Below are 20000 nucleotides of genomic sequence, written 5' to 3'. Positions count from 1 at the left end.
GTGAGTGAGAGCGAGTGAGTGAGTGAGTGAGAGCGAGTGAGTGAGTGAGTGAGAGCGAGTGAGTGAGTGAGAGCGAGTGAGTGAGTGAGTGAGAGCGAGTGAGTGAGTGAGTGAGAGCGAGTGAGTGAGTGAGAGCGAGTGAGTGAGTGAGTGAGAGCGAGTGAGTGAGTGAGTGAGAGCGAGTGAGTGAGTGAGAGCGAGTGAGTGAGTGAGTGAGAGCGAGTGAGTGAGTGAGAGTGAGTGAGTGAGAGCGAGTGAGTGAGTGAGTGAGTGAGAGCGAGTGAGTAAGTGAGTGAGTGAGTGAGATCGAGTGAGCGAGTGAGAGCGAGTGAGCGAGTGAGAGCGAGTGAGCGAGTGAGTGAGAGCGAGTGAGTGAGTGAGAGCGAGTGAGTGAGTGAGTGAGAGCGAGTGAGTGAGTGAGAGCGAGTGAGTGAGTGAGAGCGAGTGAGTGAGTGAGAGCGAGTGAGTGAGTGAGAGCGAGTGAGTGAGTGAGTGAGCGAGTGAGAGCGAGTGAGTGAGTGAGTGAGAGCGAGTGAGTGAGTGAGAGCGAGTGAGTGAGTGAGAGCGAGTGAGTGAGTGAGAGCGAGTGAGTGAGTGAGTGAGCGAGAGAAAGAGAGAGAGAGTAAAGAGAGAAAGAGAGAGAGAGTAAAGAGAGAAAGAGAGAGAGAGAGAGTAAAGAGAGAAAGAAAGAAAGAAAGAGAGAGAGAGAGTAAAGAAAGAAAGAAAGAAAGGGAGAGAGAGAGTAAAGAGAGAAAGAGAGAGAGAGAGAGTAAAGGGGGAAAGAGAGAGAGTAAAGATAGAAAGAGAAAGAGAGAGAGTAAAGATAGAAAGAGAAAGAGAGAGTAAAGGGAGAAAGAGAGAGAGAGAGTAAAGATAGAGATCTAGAGAGTAAAGATAGAGAGAGAGTGAGTAAAGATAGAAAGTGAGAGAAAGAGAGCAGAGAGAGAGAGAGAGAGAAAACAGAAAGAGAGAGAAAAGAGAGAAAAAGAGAGAGAGTAAAAATAGAAAGAGAGAGAGAGAAAAGATAGAAAGAGAGAGAGAGAGAGAGTAAAGAGGGAAAGAGAGAGAGAGAGCAAAGAGAGAAAGAGAGAGAGAGTAAAGAGAGAAAGAGAGAGTAAAGAGAGAAAGAGAGAGAGTAAAGATAGAAAGAGAGAGAGAGAGATAGTAAAGAGGGAAAGAAAGAGAGAGAGAGTAAAGAGGGAAAGAGAGAGAGAGAGAGTAAAGAGAGAAAGAGAAAGAGAGAGAGTAAAGATAGAAAGAGAAAGAGAGAGAGAGTAAAGATAGAAAGAGAGAGAGAGAGAGTGGATATAAAGAGAGAGAAAGAGAGTAAAGAGAGAGAGAGACAGAGAGTAAAGATAGAAAGAGAGAGTAAAGATAGAAAGAGAGAGTAAAGAGAGAAAGAGAGACAGAGAGAGAGAAAGGGATTAAAGAGAGAGAGAGAGAGTAAAGAGAGAGAGAGAGAGTAAAGAGAGAAAGAGAGACAGAGAGAGAGACGTGATTAAAGAGAGAGTAAAGAGAGAATAAGGAGAGAGAGAGAGAGAGAGAGAGAGAGAGAGAGAGAGAGAGAGAGAGAGAGAGAGAGAGAGTGTGTGTGTGTGTGTGTGTGTGTGTGTGTGTGTGTGTGAGTGTGTGTGTGTGTGTGTGTGTGTGTGTGTGTGTGTGTGTGTGTGTGTGTGTGTGTGGCGCCTAAGAAACATAGTATATCCAAAATAGCAAAACAGTATATCCAAGGACGCAATTCAATCTCAACTCGCTCTCTGTCACTTGGCGTGTGCTAAAGAATTACAGCCTAATCTGTAAACGGATATATAAAGAAATATTTCTTAAATCTAAATGAGACGTGATTTATCATGCCCCAGCTGTAGCATAGGAAGACAACGGGCATTCCTGCTGGCCAACAGCCATGCCACCTCACTCGACATGACTCCGCCATGAGGCATCCTGGCCTAAGAGCTGGCGGACACCAGCAGGAGGCGAGACGGCGGGGAAGGGCAGAGGGCGGGCGGCCAGAGCCCAGGGAGGCGGGCCGGAGACACACGGATCCCTGTCGCAGATAACTCGCGCATCGCTGGATTTGTGGAATCGAAAAGCTACGCCACGCCAAGCCCTTCCCGTCGCCACGAATGACCTGGTCTCCCCCGCCATGAGGCGCTGGCTGCTCCGAGTGGACCGCTTTAGATCTCAACCATACAAATGAAATATCTAATTCCCAACATCCACATCGCTGCCAAATTTCGAAATCTTTCTCGCTCCGTCCCTCCCCTTTTCGCGGTGTCTTGCGTCGCAGGCCGGCCTCCCACCGCGACCGCACGCCTGCGCAGAGCGTAGCTGGTCGCAGGCGCTCCCCTCCCGCCGGCAGCCGTCATGCACATCATGCGATGATGCCGTGAAAGGAGTAGTAATTCGTGGCCCGCCGTCCCCACACGGTGTCATTCCCAGGGGCGGTCGTGCGCGGGCCGAGAAAGCAGCTCTGGTCCTTCTCGAGGCTCCGCGCCACAACCCAGCCCCAGCCGTTCCCTTCCTGAGCCAAGGCTTGTCGCCGCGGACACCGCAAGGAGCGCAGCAGCGCAGGCATCCTCGCAATCAGGCTGCGAGAAAAAAAGTTCCTAACGTTGCGTCGGCCTCTTGGGCGTGGTCCTCCCGGGACCAGCGGGCGAGCACGTGCCCGAGGCAGCGCGGGCACGGCGGCAGGCCAGGTCATGTGAACTCGCCAGGACTACTGACTGGCCTTCGTCTTGAGCTTCCGGCCCTCGACTCGGGCTCCTCTGTGTCGCTGCCCTCGCGACGGCCGCACCACGAATGCATGGCATCAATCAGCTGATTTTAAACCTCGCTGACGGCCTTGGGCCTATATGTGTGGGCCTATATGTGTGCATGTAGCCTAGGTCTATATGTAAATGTGTGTGTGTGTGTGTGTGTGTGTGTGTGTGTGTGTGTGTGTGTGTGTGTGTGTGTGTGTGTGTGTGTGTGTGTGTGTGTGTGTGTGTGTGAGAGAGAGAGAGAGAGAGAGAGAGAGAGAGAGAGAGAGAGAGAGAGAGAGAGAGAGAGAGAGAGAGAGAGAGAGAGAGAGAGCGTGTCCCCGAGGCGTTCCCGCTGTTGTCCGTATCTCCGCCTGAGCGCAGGGGCGGCGAGCACCCCCCCCCCCTCCTCCGGAGCGATCCGCCACCGCCCTGGGCCGCCCTGGGCCGCCTTTCACTTTCCCGTCACCGAATTCTTGAACCCTAGAGGCCTTCCCGCCTCATTTACGAAGGTCAAGGGATAAGGGCGCCCACAGCACAGTCGCGCAAGGAACTGACACACACGGCTTTCTCAGTCAAAACATAAAAGAAAAACGATGAAATTAACTTCCGTTTTCAGCAGGCTGAATCATAGGCTGAAACTCATGACAACAAAGCCGAGGCCCGCCCCACCCTCCGCCGGGAACGAAAACGTGCGAGGAGAAACCGCAGAGTTAAGCCGACTGGCGCGCACGGTCTCCCATGCCCCGAGGAAGCCCCCGGGCATCACTGCCCTCCCCCCTCTCCGCCAGTCGACTCTGCCCACTCACGTAGAGTCGCACACCTGCGCCGCCCCGCCACCTGCGAGCTCACCTTGCCTGGCTTCCCCTTCATCGCCAGCACCTTCGCCTCTCGAGGAATTCGGCCTTTCATCTCACTTGAACCTCGGCGCTCTCCTCCGCTCAGTCGTAAGACTGAATTCTCGAGCCAGGGACAACCGCTGGAGAGCGCGCTTCAAGCGGAGTGGCAGAAACCCAAGCCCCGCACTCTTCCACGAAGGGCGTGACGCCCACTGTCAGTGCCATGCTAGCCATTCGCCGCCCACGACGCTGTGTCATCGATGTTCGTGAGGAATACGAGCAAGCGTGCATTGCACTCGGCTCACTGGCAAGATGAACAGCAAAACCCGTGTCTCCCAGAGACGGATAAGCAGGCACAGGTCACTTGAATGTACACACACAACCTTCCCAGCTAATGCATTTGCAGATGGACGCGCCTAAGAGGAAGCAGACGCTCGCGCCCACACGCACAAATGAAGGAGTGAGTGAGTGGGGTTGTATGGGTGTCATACAACCCCACTCACTCACTCCTCACTCACCTACCTATCCACTTACCCATACACTCACCCACTCACTCTCCTACACATCCACTCACTGTCTCTCTCTCAACAAACACCTAACACCTTCCGGCTAATTTTATCTGCTACACCCCACGTAAACAGGGATCCTTTACACAACAGGGATCCTCGCCCTTATGCTCGCAGCCCATACAGTCCACATCTACATGACCCGTGACGGCAATCTGTGGCCCCGGCCGTTTTCTGGCGAGGCCGATATTGTCTCCGAGGACGAGCGGACTGGCACGATTACGACAGCAGGGAGGCCGTGGCTCTCAGGCCTACTCAGACCTTTTGCGCCTCGTCTGTGTGGAACCTACAGTTGGTTAGGGCTCCAAGGCATCTCATCAGCAGGAGGAAACAATTAGAAATGTTCTCGCCGACTCCAGCCCCGAGTACACGTAGCAGAGGCCACATGGCTGAACGTCGGAAAGCTGCTCAGCGCATGCGCGCAGCGACCCATGGCTGGACTTCAACTGCCAGTCCACACGAGTCCAATTGGACGAAATTCTAATAGCCCAAGTTCAAAGGCCTAAAATTCGAAAGCCTGCGGCGTTTTGTACACATTGGGGGAATAGCGCTGCAGGGTGACGAGGGCCAAGTGAAGGCCAAGGAAAGGGAAATGAGGCCAAAGCAAAAGCGAAGCGAGGGAGACGGTGGAAAGGCGAGCACGAAGGTAGGGCTGTCGAGGGCAAGGAAAGACGGGGCAGGAGCGGGGGCACGAGCGGCAGCCCCATCCCGTCCCCGTCACGAGATTGCCGCCTTTCCTAGTCATTGGGTTTGGAAGGGGAGGGGAGTGAGGGGGGAAGGGGAAGGGGAGCTGGTGCGGGCGGATGCGGGCGGGTGCGAGCGAAGGGGTGAGAAGGGAGACGTTTTGCTGTTGGGTGGGAGTGGAACTGGGGGGAGAGGGTGGTTTGCAGAGGACAGCAGGCATAGCCCCGGGCGGTCGGGACCTGCCGGCGGCGAAGTAGCTTGACGCAGCAATCGAAGTGCGCTTAACCAGGCCAATTGCCGCGCCTTCACGGCGCGGACACACCGGTCTCGCTCTCAGACTGGGCAGCTACATCGCGAATTCTGTTCCATCGAAAGTAATCCACAACAAACATGACAAAACAGGAGCTGAATATCTTGGTGTTCAAGTATTTAATGATGGCAAAACTTTCACTATCATTAATGTATAACCCGCCTCATAGTGTATTTTATTAGACACTGGTCTTGTATTCGGTTTGATATGTGATAGATTTTTACTCTTTTCCCAACTAGATGTATGGAAAATATAAGTATATTGGCACAGCCCTTCAGGGATGTAAACTAAAGTTTGATCAACAGCCCTCGACAAAGAGAAGCACAGCCTTCGTGCGCCGCTGGACGCGCCGACGGGACCGCCGCCGCAGACTTCACGCGCACAAAATACGTGCATGCGTACACATACTGCATCCGCACACACGCATACACACGCACGCAAACGGATACACACACATCAATAATACTAGCTACAATAATGATAATAATAACTGACAATATTAACAATAAATGATGAATAATGATAATGTTGATGACGATAATGGTGGTGATGATGGATGATCGTGATGATGATGGTGGTGGTGGTGATGATGCTGATGATGATGGATAGTGATGATTAATAATAATGATGAACAACAACATGCGGTGAAGAGGTACTCGGAACTAATTTTTATTTGCGAAATATACAGTTCGCACAGCAGGACAAAGATGCCAGCATTGTCAGGAAGGGAACAAATGAAAACATTTCCAACAAGAGATTGTTGACTAAGAAAAGTACCCAGGGAAGGCGCACCACGTCCGCTCGAGACTGGCATCGCTCGCCAAACCCACGTCTGCGTGAACGGAGGTAACGATCAATCTCGCTTCCACAACTCCCAATCAAATCACCGCAGCCCGCCTGCCACCAATCCCAATCAGTCTGGCCTGCCACCAATCCCAATCAACCCAGCCCAATCCGCTTTTCTACTCCCGCACATCAAGACCGCCATTGGCGCGCAGGTCCATTGCGATCTTATGTCCTGCGGCGACGGCGCCCCGCCCACTGCCAGGGCCTGAGGCAGCGCCGCTGATACCTTTTCAGACTTCTACTGACCCGCGATTATGATTAATGGGGCCGTGGCGCGGATTCCAGGAGAACCAGGGGGGTAGTGGGAGCGAGGGGGGGGGGGGCGCTGCCCTGCACGGCGAGTCGGGGAATCCGCACTCTGGCGCTGGTGAGGAAAGCTGGGCAGCGGAGGAAAAGCCTGAACGACGTCCTGGCGAGAGCGGGCTGTTCCTGTTCATCACATCTTGGATGATCTTTTAAGAGCTTTACCTTCCCCGGAAGCACATTCCTATGACCTATTCAATTCCTCTCTGCTGATTCAATCAATTCATCCATCACAATTCTTTCGCGATTTTGGTTCGCCGTGCACTCCCACCGCGCGTCATCTGCTCAGGTAATCTACCCAGCAGATTTACTCACGTGTCTGTGTCAACTTCTTACCCCTCTGCCCTCCGCCCTTGCTCACTCTAGCGTGCGTTTCCCCCTCTTCCTGATTCCGGCGCGTCATATTTCGCATTCTTCCGCATTCTGTCACAAAGCCTCTCAGCGCCATTCCTCCCCAACAGTCCATTCTCCTTTACGGCGGCGCTTCTGTCGCTCCGCCTACAAGGACGCCGTGCATTCGGGCGTTTTCTTCCTCCCGCGTTTCAACCTCGCGCTTCAAGCACTTCATGCTCATCGGGCGGATCATTCCTGCCTCTCGCAGTCCACGCCTTCCTCGGCTCAGAATCGTCTCGGTCTCCGGTCTGCCCTTATAGACCGGCCCGAAGCGCCTTCACTTCTGCCTTAAGAGGGATATAAAAAAGCGGAAGCTACTGTGCTCTTCTTCGTCTCACGGCCACTGTTTCCTCCGTCTTTCCACCCCAAAGGATGCTCGTGTTTGCGCCGCGAAAGGGCGAGGGAGGCAGACGCGTTCCCAGCGAAGGGCGGCTCGGCCACGACCCGCGCCGCCTCCCCGCCCGCGCCAGGACAATACCCGCTCCCACACCATCACGGAAACTAAAATTAGCCGCGCCGGAACCCGGGAGAGGCGGAAGGGGAGGGAGGCTGTGGCAGATGGCGTGGGGACGCGATCCGCTTCTCGCGGATACGAAAGGGTGGGGTGGGTGGGTGGGTGGGTGGGGGGGCTCAAGGGCAGACCGATGATGATGCTATAGTGGATCAGGACAAGTTAATTGGATATGAGAAAAGTAGACCAATGCGTGAACGAGCAGCAGAGGGACGGACGTGAGGAGGGCTCTCGAGTAGTTCCTGCTGAAGTGAATAATCGGACAGACTGTCTTTGTGTGCAATTCAGCCACGGGTGCTATATGCAGAAGCAAAGATTGTATTATGTATGCATGTATGTACGTATGCATGAAAGTATGTACGTACGTATGCATGTACGTACATGCGTATGTACACGCATTACGTACGCATGTGCATACATACGCATTACATATGCATGTGCATGTGCATAAGTACGCATGTATGCATGTACGTACGTACACATGTAAGCATGTACGTATGTACGCATGTATGCATGTACCTACGTACGCATGTATGCATGTACCTACGTACTCATGTATGCATGTACGTACATACGCACGCATGTATGCATGTACGTACGTACGCATGTATGCATGTACGTACGTACGCATGTATGCATGTACGTACATACGTAAGCATGTATGCATGTACGTACATACGTACGCATGTATGCATGTACGTACATACGTACGCATGTATGCATGTACGTACATACGTACGCATGTATGCATGTACGTACATACGTACGCATGTATGCATGTACGTACATACGTACGCATGTATGCATGTACGTACATACGTACGCATGTATGCATGTACGTACATACGTACGCATGTATGCATGTACGTACATACGTACGCATGTATGCATGTACGTACATACGTACGCATGTATGCATGTACGTACATACGTACGCATGTATGCATGTACGTACATACGTACGCATGTATGCATGTACGTACATACGTACGCATGTATGCATGTACGTATGTATGTTTGTAAGTGAGTGTGAGTTTGTGTGTGTATGTGTGGGAGAGGCAGTGAGTGCGAGTGCGTGTAGAAAAAGCTTCGTGGTGCGCGAGGGAGCCAGCGCAGGCGGCGGCGGCGGTTCCCGAGAGGCAACGCAGCAACATGCTCAGCACGAGATTCGCTTTCGACCTGCTCGTTTCCCTCGACTGCTTGAGCCGCGTCTTAAATGCCTCGCCTTTCCCTTCCCGCACGACAGAGGCAAAATCTGAGCCTTCGTAACCTGATCCCTCCTGCGCCCTTCTCGCCCCCCCCCCCCATTACCCTGTGAAAGGAGAGAGCGAGAGCGAGAGCGAGAGAGAGAGAGAGAGAGAGAGAGAGAGAGAGAGAGAGAGAGAGAGAGAGAGAGAGAGAGAGAGAGAGAGAGAGAGAGAGAGAGAGAGAGAGAGAGAGTGTTATCGTAAATAAACAGTACAAAGAGAGTACATCACGATTTTTAAAAATCGAAAATAGAATAGTGAAAAACACAAGAAATTGATCAAAGACAGAGTTTTGTCCTTCTATGTATCTCCCCCTCCCTCCCTCCCTGTCCCGTCCCCGGCGAAGACGAGCACTGCCATCTAGCATTCACTCCGAGTCAACAATAGATTTGAAGACAAGTGCTGCCCCCGTCGCCTTCTGCGCCGGCATGCAGTCTTTGCATGTCCCCGAGGACGTCTGCAAGGACTGCAAGGACCATACACGAGGCAGCAGCTACTCCGCGGGAGAGACTTGGCTGGCTGGCGGGGCAAGAGCGGCCTCGCAATCAAACGTTTTCTAAGCAGGTCACCTGTGAAACGTTTCTCCTCTCACGGGAAGGGGAAACGCGTGTTGCCGGGGGTGGGAAGGTAGGGCGGAAGAGAGGAGAGAGAGAGGAAGAGGAGGGGGAGGGAAGAGGCGGTGGCGGGTGGATGGGAAAACTCACAAAGGAGGCGGGCCAACGTAAGAGCACGTGAAGACCCTCAGAGTAAATTACTTTCTCTTGAGGTGTGCACACGTCTTTTGACCAGGTTAATTGAAAATCTGCCTCCGGAGATGTGGCGCTCTCGCTATACAATCATCCCTCACAATGTGATGCAACACAGCTACGCTCTTGTGCATCTCGAGGCCGTTCCTCGACACACAGCCATTCAGCCGGCGACTCGCCCACTCCAAGAGATGCCCCTCTCCGTCTGTGCCTGTCTGTCCGCACCTGCGGCAGCGCTGGCCCAGGGGCAGGGTCAGCGGTCTCCGGAAGCCACGTGGGCAGCGGCACTTGACACATCCGGCGAGGCGCAGCCGTCCCTCGAACAGACGGCGCTTGTGGCAGAGGCACTCTAACCTGAAATCCGCCACAGAAGCGCAGTTCAAGAGGCTGCTGTCCGTGATTGCAACGCAATATATTATTGCCAGCTACTGACCATAAACGTGGGAAGTTTTCAGCTGCGTTATCAGTTGCAGCGTCAGCAGGGGAATGGAGAATGCGCGGAACTTGCACTCCTGCACTGAACAGCAGAGGCGCGGTCGCCGTTCGGTGGCCCAAGCACTCTCTGCGAGGCCGGGATCCATTACTGTTACGCTGACAAGGGCTTCTGCACAGCCTTTACTCCCGCCCATCCCGTTAGTGCAAGCGAACGCGGCCGCACAAACACAGAAGAAAATAATGCATACTCGACAACGCACACAGTAGTGTGCTGTGCGACACCACTTGACACAAACTAAACTGAAGGGTGAAAAATGTAATTTCTGAGGTGAAAAGTTGGCAACATTCCTGCCATCGTTCAGGCCGTGATGTGATGCCCAGTCGTCGGGGCGTGATTTCGTCTCCTTTTCATGCCCTTATATTCATATTCCCAAATGGTGCCTTCGGCCAGGTTTCTTTTTATCATGAGAACAAAATGTGAAAATGGAAGTTGAATGAATACTACCAGACTATAGCCTTTAGGAAGGCAATGCGAGCAGAAGCCCTCTTCGTGGGTCACATGGCTCCGCATCATCACACATTTAGGTGCCCTCAAAAAGTCAACAATACGGATTATCAACATAGGTAATGTTTAAAAAAGGAAAACATCTTGTGGGATTTACACTGATTGTTTTCCTTCGGTGAGGAAAAACAAATATTTAGGGGAGCTCGAGCTTCCTTCGGCTAAACGTGTCCATTTGAAATTAAAAAAAAAATCTGCGTCAATATCCCTTCTGAAGGAAGGCGATTACCATAACTTCCTTCAGCCCTTTTCTGCGTAAGGATCTCTCTCTTCCTGCCTCTCTGCCAGTGGCGTGACGGTCGCCTTCGCGTGAGTTCATTACCGCACTCTCTCAAACACCGACGTCGTCACTCCGCCGTCTCATTTCTCATCACTATGCAAATGCGGAAGGTTAAACAATGTAGAAGTCTGTTTAACAAATCTTCCCTGTACGCCCTCCGCCCCCCCCCCTCCATTTTTCATCCCCCTTTCACGTCAACATCCGGCTCGTCAGCTACGCCGCGTATGAATAACTGGCTTCGTCTTACGAAAAAATTCTACATGTCAGGAGGCCAACTCGGGAAGAGAACACCCCATCTGCACACCACATTCCTTTAACACTTAACTGCAAACTCTCGCTGCCACAGTATACGATCACGGAGCGCACTCGAACCCCATCTCTCACTCAAACCAGATACGAGGACAATCGGGGGGAGGGGCTTAATTGAAGCGAAACAACACTCCCGAAGCGTGAGAGGATCCCTGAGCACCAGCAGCTATTCGGCCGAGCGCACCGGACGCGCCTCGCAAGAAGGTCCAGCCCGACCAAGCGGCGACGCGGCTCCCACGCCGATCATTCGCCTCGCCGTGACCTCGCCCGCTAATCCTAGCAACAGGATCCTCGGCCAGATGTCCTCAAGGCGTCCGCATGCCTGCCTCTTCCTCGCCAAGGCTTCCCACATGCAGCCATAATGACAGCACGCAAACACGTGTCGAATAAATACCATCTCGAAGCTGGCCGCAAGCACAAGTTCGCCTCAAACAAGCACGCGCGCTGGCGCCAATCGGGAGGCTCAGCAGGCGCAGGAGGTTCGCGTTGTCCTGCGGTCGCCAGCGCCGCCGATCGGATGGCGCAGGGGAGGAAGTGGCGGGGGTGGGGTGGGGGGGCGCTCTCACGCATACAGCCTGACTGCTTGCTTGTGTAGAAGAGGTATGAGTGTGGGAGTTTGTTTGCTTATCTGTGGTGTGTGTGTGTGTGTGTGTGTGTGTGTGTGTGTGTGTGTGTGTGTGTGTGTGTGTGTGTGTGTGTGTGTGTGTGTGTGTGTGTGTGTGTGTCATGTGCACCGGGTTGCTGCGAGGCCGGGCGGCGTGGCCTCCCGTAGGACGCGAGGGGCGCACGTCCTCGGAGCCCTTAGTCCGGCAGCTTTTCTTGCAGGCTGCAAAGCGGGGCTTAATAACACTAGGAATTCAGCAGGATCCATCGAAGGGCTGACCATGAATCACACTTTCGACTCCGCAATGCCCCCTTCCCTCTCCCTCGCCAGAAGAGGAGCAAATAAGCGCCCCCCCCGCCCCCCGCCATCCCTGCCCCTCCGCACAGGATCCCAACGGTAAACAAGATCGACTGGAGTCAACAGCTGACTGGCTCGGGGTTGCGAGAGATCCCTGGCAGTAGGCCGGCCGGCTTCTGCGCCGACGTCCGCTCGTCGAAGCGAATGGCCCTTCGCCTTGCTTCCCTTGCCTCGCTTCACTTCGCCCTTCGCCTTGCTTCCCTTGCCTCGCTTCACTTCGCCCTTCGCCTTGCTTCCCTTGCCTCGCTTCACTTCGCCCTTCGCCTTGCTTCCCTTGCCTCGCTTCACTTCGCCCTTCGCCTTGCTTCCCTTGCCTCGCTTCACTTCGCCCTTCGCCTTGCTTCCCTTGCCTCGCTTCACTTCGCCCTTCGCCTTGCTTCCCTTGCCTCGCTTCACTTCGCCCTTCGCCTTGCTTCCCTTGCCTCGCTTCACTTCGCCCTTCGCCTTGCTTCCCTTGCCTCGCTTCACTTCGCCCTTCGCCTTGCTTCCCTTGCCTCGCTTCACTTTGTCCTTTTCGTGCTGTCGCATTGCCATATGGCTTCTATTCTGAGACTGCCTTTCCTTCTATAGCCTTTCCTTGGCCCGGTCCATTTTTGTCGCCTAGTTTTGTGGATATTCTAACCGTTCTCCCGCGCACGGTGAATCCTTCATCCTCTATCCCCAACAGAATTCCCTCCGCTGCCAAATCCGAAACATGACGCGAATTTTTGCGCTCATCCTAGGGAAGCAGTTCGCAGGAATCTAAATTGATGCTATATTCACAACCACTCTAAGAGATCTTAATTTGGCCACAAAGACCAAGAGAAACGACCAGAAATACCGGAAGATCAGAGGAAGCCACTCGAGGTGAAAGGGAGAAGCACACTTGGTCGTCGTTTCTCACAAGGCCAGACGACCGAGGCGAAAGGAGGGCGAGCGCCTGCAGCGCATGGCGCCCGCTGCCCGAGCGCGCGCTTCAGGCTTCAAGCAAGCGCCAAGGGCGTTGCAAATCGACGAGCGCAAAGATGGGCGACGAGGGCGGCAGGAGGGGGCGGAACGAAAGCTTAATGATGTAGGTTTGGGAAGGGAAGGAAGAAGGAGAGGGAGAGAGGTTTGGGGCGAAAGTAGAGTTGGAAGCGCGGGCGTGGAGGGGCACGGGTGTGGAGGGGCGTGGGCGGCCACAGGGCGGTCGTGACGCAGCCTGACCGCCGCGCTCCCTCGGCCTCATCGACCCACAAAAAATCCCGTCGTCCGTCATAAGGCTGATGGACGAGAGACCAGTCCGAGACCGCGATCGCACCAAGGCGGTCAAAAATATAAAGTAAAATGCTAAACCTCGACATCCTCTCCAAAAACAATTTAGTTCAAAGGAAACTGGGTGGAGAGATCCGAGTAATTTGGACTCGTTCGCCGCTTCCAAGGTGGTCTCCATTAATCCAATAAAAAGGTACTGGTACCAGAGAACTGTTCGCGCCGCCCTCTCGGCCGACCCGCGGGCCAACGCCACGTGGAGTCGCGAGGGCAAAAAACATGAGCGGAGGCGAAGGAAGCGACAAAAAACGTCGCGGCTGGAAGTCGGGATGCCTTCGCCGCCAGGTCGGACGACGGACGCTCGTGAAAGTGGCTGTATCCCTTCACCTTGGGACGCGCCATGCGAAGGGGCGCCACCACTGGAGTGAGTGAGCCTTGGCACCTCTGCCACAGTGAAGTGTGATGCCGCCACCTCTCGGACCCGACCACGGTCGAGCAGTCCTCTCAGTGATATTCGTGGACGATGGCACTCGGAGCGGTCGCGGCCGCTAAGTGGGGGATACATGGCGGATCGCATACCCTCTGCAAAATCTCCTCCTCACGCTCAACTTCCCAGATGACCCTGAACGGGGAAGGTCAGCAACTGCCTTCCCTGCCCAATGCTCGACACCCCCGCCCGCCGTCCGCCGCCCGCCGCCCACACCACGGCTCCTCTGCCAAGAGGACCATGCTCCTCACTAAAATAAATCTTGCAAAACTCGCGGTTCCCTTCCTCATTTCCTCGAAAGCTGAAAAGGAAGTGAACGAGAAACGAACAGGAGAATAAGTGAAAAAGGAGGGGGAAAGAGAGAAACCAACGTGTTAGGCCTCACGCGACGCCGAGGTCACAGCGATCAAAAACTACACACCAAACGCAAATCCCAAAAGAGGAGCTAAAGCGCGCATTACGGAAGCGTCTCTCGAGGCTGGGTGTCGCCTTCGTTGGGCAGCGAACCCGCTTTCCACTCTAAGGGCTCTTCCCCGTGTGGGACACTTACCCTTCGGGCGCAGTTCTCAAGGATGATGTACACGTTGGCGTCGTCCTCGAAGTAGTGGTGAAAGCGGACGACGTGGCGGTGGCGCAGGTGCCGGTGGACCTCGATCTCGCGAGCGATCTGTGCAAAAGAAAAGAAAAATACGTCAGTGGAAGAAGCTCCGACTCCATGAGCAATAGCTATCGGCTATCAAGAATAATTTGAGTGATGCACATCACACGACAGATGTATTAATAAAAAACGTGTCAAACACGTAATGAGGAATCAGCCCCGCAGGAAAAAAGAGGACTCCCTTGAACACGCGCACGTCACGTCACGGCAGCCGATTCGGGTCCGCCGCCGCTACTTCACATAACACGTCACCGCCGAACACGGCACAGCCCTCCTCTACGACCGGAAGTCGACACAGCAGAACGTAAACAGGTAGGGCTTGATTACCTCTTCTTCCTCCTCGTGACCCCGGACGCTCCAGAAATAGACGGCGAACTGAGCTTTACACAGGCGCTGCCTTACTCTTGGACATCAGAGAAGAGAAAACACTTGCGTCCATCACCTTCTGTGCCTTCAGCCGTCAGCCCACCGAGTTCCTGACCACCTGTCAGTCTGCGTGGCAGCGCAACCGCGCGCGTCCAGCAAAACCGTCAGCATTATACCATGAGCCGTGGGCGGTGGGCGAGGTCTCAATGAGAGTCCGCGGTGCCACCTAGTCTCTGGGCGGAGCACCTTCGACCTGCGCCCCGGCAACCCCCAGACCTACGCCCCCGCACCGCAACCGCCCGCGCAGACAAGCAGTCCGCAAGAATCATACACTCAAATACATTCGTCGTCGACATGGAGTACTCTCGCCTTCATTAGCAACAGGTGCGCGGCGTTAAAATAAGACATTTTACGAGCACGCACGCACGCGCGCGCGCGCACACACACACACACACACACACACACACACACACACACACACACACACACACACACACACACACACACACACACACACACACACACACACACTCTTATCGGAGAGAATCGGCTCTGCACCTTGAGGAAGGGGAAGCCAAGGGGAGGCCAAGCACCCTGAGCCCTCTCGCAAGGGCTTTAACTTCTCCCTTAATTGAAAGTCGAAACCCACAAACTGGACGAGGGCAATTAACGCTGTCTGAGGGCGAACCCACGTCACGTAAGGGCCGAGCGAGGCCGCGCTTGGGATTCCGCACAGGAAGGCGAGGCGGGAGGAGGGAGGAGGCAGGAGGAAAGGGGGAGGGGGAGGGGGAGAACGAGGAAGAGGGAGGGTGAGGAGGGGAAAGAGTGGGAGGGGGAGAGGGAGGACGAGGAGGCGAAGGGGTAAGGGGAAGGGAGAGGGGCAGGAAAGAAGGGAAGAAGAGGGAGGGGAAAGAAAAAAGACAGGAATAGGAGAGGAGAAAAGAGGAGGGGAAGGAAGAGGTGAAAGGGAACGCAAAGGGCGATGAAGAGGCGAAGGAGGAGACGGAGGAGGAACTATAAAGAAAAGCGACGTGGCGGCCAGCGTCCTCTTCCCTCCTCTGGTGTCCTCAGACCTTCGGATAAAATCATGGTCAGTCTCATTAACCAAGACAACTCAAAAGCAGTTTAAGAGCACGACAGAATCAAGAGTTTCGACTCGCGGCTCAAAACAATTATGCGGCAAAGAAAGGAAAAGTAAGGCCGGCCAATTTCGCCCCGACGGCCAAGAGAAAACGAGAGTGGGCGTTCCTCCTCCTCCCAGACGCGCCTGACTCAGCGCTCCCGGCCGGCCAGGGGGGACTTGCGTATTCCCTCAGACGCCGCACCCGCCAGGGACGCCGGGACGGGAGCGCTTCTCTTCTGTCGAGGAATATCTCTGGCTAATCCAGGAAAGAAAGGAAACAATACCCCACGGCATAAACATATGCTCTAATAAACATGATTTGTATTCACAGGAAAGTGGATTGAGGGAATGGGACTTATGCCAAGCAGGGTGCCTATTAGACAAACCTTGAAGAAGTTCTCTGGATACTCTTACGTTCGTCGCTGAATCATGCGAACATACGAGCGACGAGGCAGATGGGAATCCAGGCCTTGCAAATATCGAATTCTAATTGTAATAGTTTATTTAGCAAAGGTGTTCTTTCAAAGTGGAAAGGCTACTTGAGTGCACTGGCATTTCCATCGCTAAAGCAGCGAGACGAGCAATATCTGTTTGTAACTATTTCACTCGCGATTCTAAAATCGTGGCGCCACGTTCGCAGAGGAGCTTCCTGGTCTGACGGAAATCCGGCAGATCACGACGTCTCGTGAATGTTTCGGTGATATTGGCAAACTTTCCAGTTACAACTCCACCGGGTCTTGTTGGAGGCGTGTTCGGCTGATTCAGCGCACCGGGTGCGAAGCCAAGTCTTATGCAGGTCATACGCACAAAGCTCTTTTCTGTAATCTTTCTAATTTGATGGTTTCAGAGTTTGTGATGAACGAATGACGTGAGCCTCGCCGCCGCTGGCCCTTCTCAAAGGATGCCTCATGCTCTGAAATCAAAATCGCAACCCGAGACCGCACTCCACACAGCGCATTCCTCAGCACGCGACGAAGCTTACGAAGTGCGCGCCGCTTCGCACCTCGGGACTTACGCAACATACGCCCTCAGGTAGTAATCCCTGGCACAAGCACAATTAAGACAGGCCTCTGAATACCTCGAACCTCGCACTCGGCATTCATCGCAGCCACTCGGTTAAGACGACTAATTACATCTAGGTGGCGTCCTGTGGGCGAGGTCGTCCGGCGAATACAAAACCAGGGAAGTGGACGCACGTCACTTGCTGTCCTGCCGGTCTGGATCTACTGGACTCGCACCGAAACGTTTGTGAAGAGCGACAAATAAGGTCAGTCCTGCAGAAGAATTGCTGTTCGAGCGAAATGAAACGTTTTCTAAGCAAGCCAGCCAAAGGGAGGCGACGGACGCCGCAATAAGGTGAGTCCAATTCGTACCCTCATCATAAATAAAGAACAAAGACCGACATGACTATTGCAAATGTGAGGCTGAAAACTACTTTCTCGTTGCGGCGGGGGACCCCTTCTGACATGTACATCAACATGATTAATCTTCCTACGTGACCTCATTTCGGGTTGGTTGGCCATGCAAAATCAACGGTAAATGTCTCCTCCCCTAAATCAAAACCAAGCCACAAGCTAAAGATTACAAGACCACACTTCTACTTTCATCCAACAAAGGATGTCGCGCGCCTTGCCGAGGGCGCAGCTTGGACCAACGTGATCCACTCTCGCGCACACAAAACGCCCACTTCGCGTAGAATCTAAAACATGACAGGACACCACCCAACAACCTGCCTCGCCTCTCTCCTTCGCCCCACAGGCCCAGCGGCCACTCAACCCCTTACGGCCCTCACCTGCGATGCGCTGCACTGCCGCCATTCGCGTTAAATGATATCGAGCATAGATCGCGTCAGCGGCGTCGCCTGGCCCGAGATCAGCATCGCAGCACGACCGCGCGAATCAGAAGCACGATTATTCGTTCGCTCCACGCGGTCAAGGGGAAGTGTACGTAAATCTGTGTATAATAATCAACAATATGAACGCAAGAACAATAATAATTCATCCGATTAAAACAATGACCGAACTAGTACGTACTTTCGACACGAAACGTCTTTGGAAATACATTAAGGAAGCATTTAGAGAATGAAAGACTGCTTGTCGAAAGGATGTTGAAAACCGCGCGAGTGGCCGAATGATAAAAGACGGCAGCGAGAACCGCGGGACACCGTGATGGATGATAGGTAGACACGGGGCACTCAAAGTCGCGCCTAGACGAATGCGTAAGGGGGTGGGTTGGGAGGGGGTGGGGGTCTGGGCCTGTGTGGGGCGGTAAGGCACAGGGGAGGGAATGGACTATTGGCAAAAAGGAAACACCATGAATGATTGGTTAACATAACGTGCCTCAATTCTTTAAATGGTTCTACTAAAACTAAGAAACCAAAGAATCACTGAGATGATCATGACTTTGACAAAAAAAAAAAAAAAAAAAAAAAAAAAAAAAAAAATTGGTGTCGACGTGTAACCTTTAATAACCAACAAAAATAACCTCTTTTAAAACTACATTGGTTTGCTTCACCCTATTCTTCCTCGTGGCGGCAGAAGTGGGAGAGGGAGGAGAGGCGGGGACACAAGCGACGTGCCGGAGGCCTGGCGTCATCCCGCCTTAATGTGCGTATTGTGTTGCTTCTGATAACCCTCCCACCGGCCTTCACGGCCCATTCCCGCCCCGGGCGCAAGCGCCATCCTTCTCCGCAACTATTGCTCCGCGCCGTCAGCGGGCCGCCCTCGAGAGAATGCGAGGCCGTGGGACTCGAGACAACGGGATAGAAGATCAATCACTCTTTTCCTGCCTGCCCGTCTGTCTCAGTGTCTGCCTGCCTGCCTGCCCGTCTGTCTCAGTGTCTGCCTGCCCGTCTGTCTCAGTGTCTGCCTGCCTGCCTGCCCGTCTGTCTCAGTGTCTGCCTGCCTGCCTGCCCGTCTGTCTCAGTGTCTGCCTGCCTGCCTGCCCGTCTGTCTCAGTGTCTGCCTGCCTGCCTGCCCGTCTGTCTCAGTGTCTGCCTGCCTGTCTCACTGTCTCAGTGTCTGCCAGCCTGTCTCTCTGCCCCAGTGTCTGCCTGCCTGCCCGTCTGTCTCAGTGTCTGCCTGCCTGCCCGTCTGTCTCAGTGTCTGCCTGCCTGCCCGTCTGTCTCAGTGTCTGCCTGCCTGCCCGTCTGTCTCAGTGTCTGCCTGCCTGTCTCTCTGCCCCAGTGTCTGCCAGCCTGTCTCTCTGCCCCAGTGTCTGCCAGCCTGTCTCTCTGCCCCAGTGTCTGCCTGCCTGCCTGCCCGTCTCTCTCAGTGTCTGCCTGCCTGTCTCTCTCAGTGTCTGCCTGCCTGCCCGTCTGTCTCAGTGTCTGCCTGCCTGTCTCTCTCAGTGTATGCCCGTCTGTCTCAGTGTCTGCCTGCCTGTCTCTCTCAGTGTCTGCCCGTCTGTCTCAGTGTCTGCCTGCCTGCCTGTCTCTCTGCCCCAGTGTCTGCCTGCCTGTCTCTCTCAGTGTATGCCCGTCTGTCTCAGTGTCTGCCTGCCTGTCTCTCTCAGTGTCTGCCCGTCTGTCTCAGTGTCTGCCTGCCTGCCTGTCTCTCTGCCCCAGTGTCTGCCTGCTTGCCTGCCCGTCTCTCTCAGTGTCTGCCTGCCTGTCTCTCTCAGTGTCTGCCTGCCCGTCTCTCTCAGTGTCTGCCTGCCTGTCTCTCTGCCCCAGTGTCTGCCTGCCTGCCTGCCCGTCTCTCTCAGTGTCTGCCTGCCTGTCTCTCTCAGTGTCTGCCTGCCCGTCTCTCTCAGTGTCTGTCTGTCTCCTTTCCCTCTGCGTATGCATCTGCGCGCGGTGTGTGGTTTCGCCGCCGCCTCGTCCGCTCTCCCCCGCCCGGCTTGCCCAGCAATGCCACGGGATTTACATAACTGTACCATTTATCTCAACTCGTGGATTTATGGAGCTTTCTAAACGGGCATTCAAGAGTTCTTTCTTCGTCTATTTTCCTTTTCCCCCTTTTGTTTCTTTTTTTCTTTGACAAGAAAAACGTCACCCGCTTGTTTTTTTTTCTCTCCTTTCCTCTCCCTCTTTTCCTCCGAGACCAGGAAGCGCACGTGCCTTGGATGAGCAGGTGGTCAGGGTGTCGCTTCACCTGCGCCAACACATCTGTGCGTCACGTTTCAGTACAGCGCCCATCACACCTGCAGGTTACCAGGTTATCTCCATATCTCCCTGTTCCCTCTTTTCCTCTCCTTGTTGAGAGGCTGTTCGCTTCTCACCTAGCATTTCACTGCTCTCCACCTCTTCCCTCCCTTCCCCTTCAATTCCCTCCCTGCCCTTCCTGTTCCCTATCTGCCCCCACGTTCCCTCTTTGTTCCCTCCCTTCTCTATTCGTTCCCTCCTTTCCCTCCATTCAAGTAGGCCCTTCCTCACCACCGCGTGAGCGAGGCCAGATGAGCCCATG

General features: G+C 54.2%; 2 protein-coding genes across 2 annotated transcripts in view; one reads left to right on the top strand and one right to left on the bottom strand.

Annotated features, from left to right (window-relative positions):
- LOC113821461 (serine/threonine-protein kinase PLK1-like) overlaps window positions 1–20000 on the bottom strand; it is a 191394-nt gene that overhangs the window by 22657 nt on the left and 148737 nt on the right. Inside the window, exon 3 of the mRNA XM_070137389.1 lies at window positions 13998–14114. Within this exon, the coding sequence (XP_069993490.1) occupies window positions 13998–14114 (117 nt within the window). The remainder of the gene's footprint in view (window positions 1–13997; window positions 14115–20000) is intronic.
- On the top strand, window positions 18226–19737 carry LOC138866028 (keratin-associated protein 10-10-like; the record flags this gene model as incomplete). The annotated part of the gene is made up of 1 exon (XM_070137562.1): window positions 18226–19737. A coding segment is annotated over one exon (1239 nt), but the record flags the coding sequence as incomplete, so codon positions are not given.

The sequence above is a fragment of the Penaeus vannamei genome, chromosome 23 (assembly GCF_042767895.1).
Source record: "Penaeus vannamei isolate JL-2024 chromosome 23, ASM4276789v1, whole genome shotgun sequence".
NCBI lineage: Eukaryota > Metazoa > Arthropoda > Malacostraca > Decapoda > Penaeidae > Penaeus > Penaeus vannamei.
The sequence above is the reverse complement of the archived record's forward strand: the minus strand, read 5'-3'. Positions and strand labels throughout refer to the sequence as shown.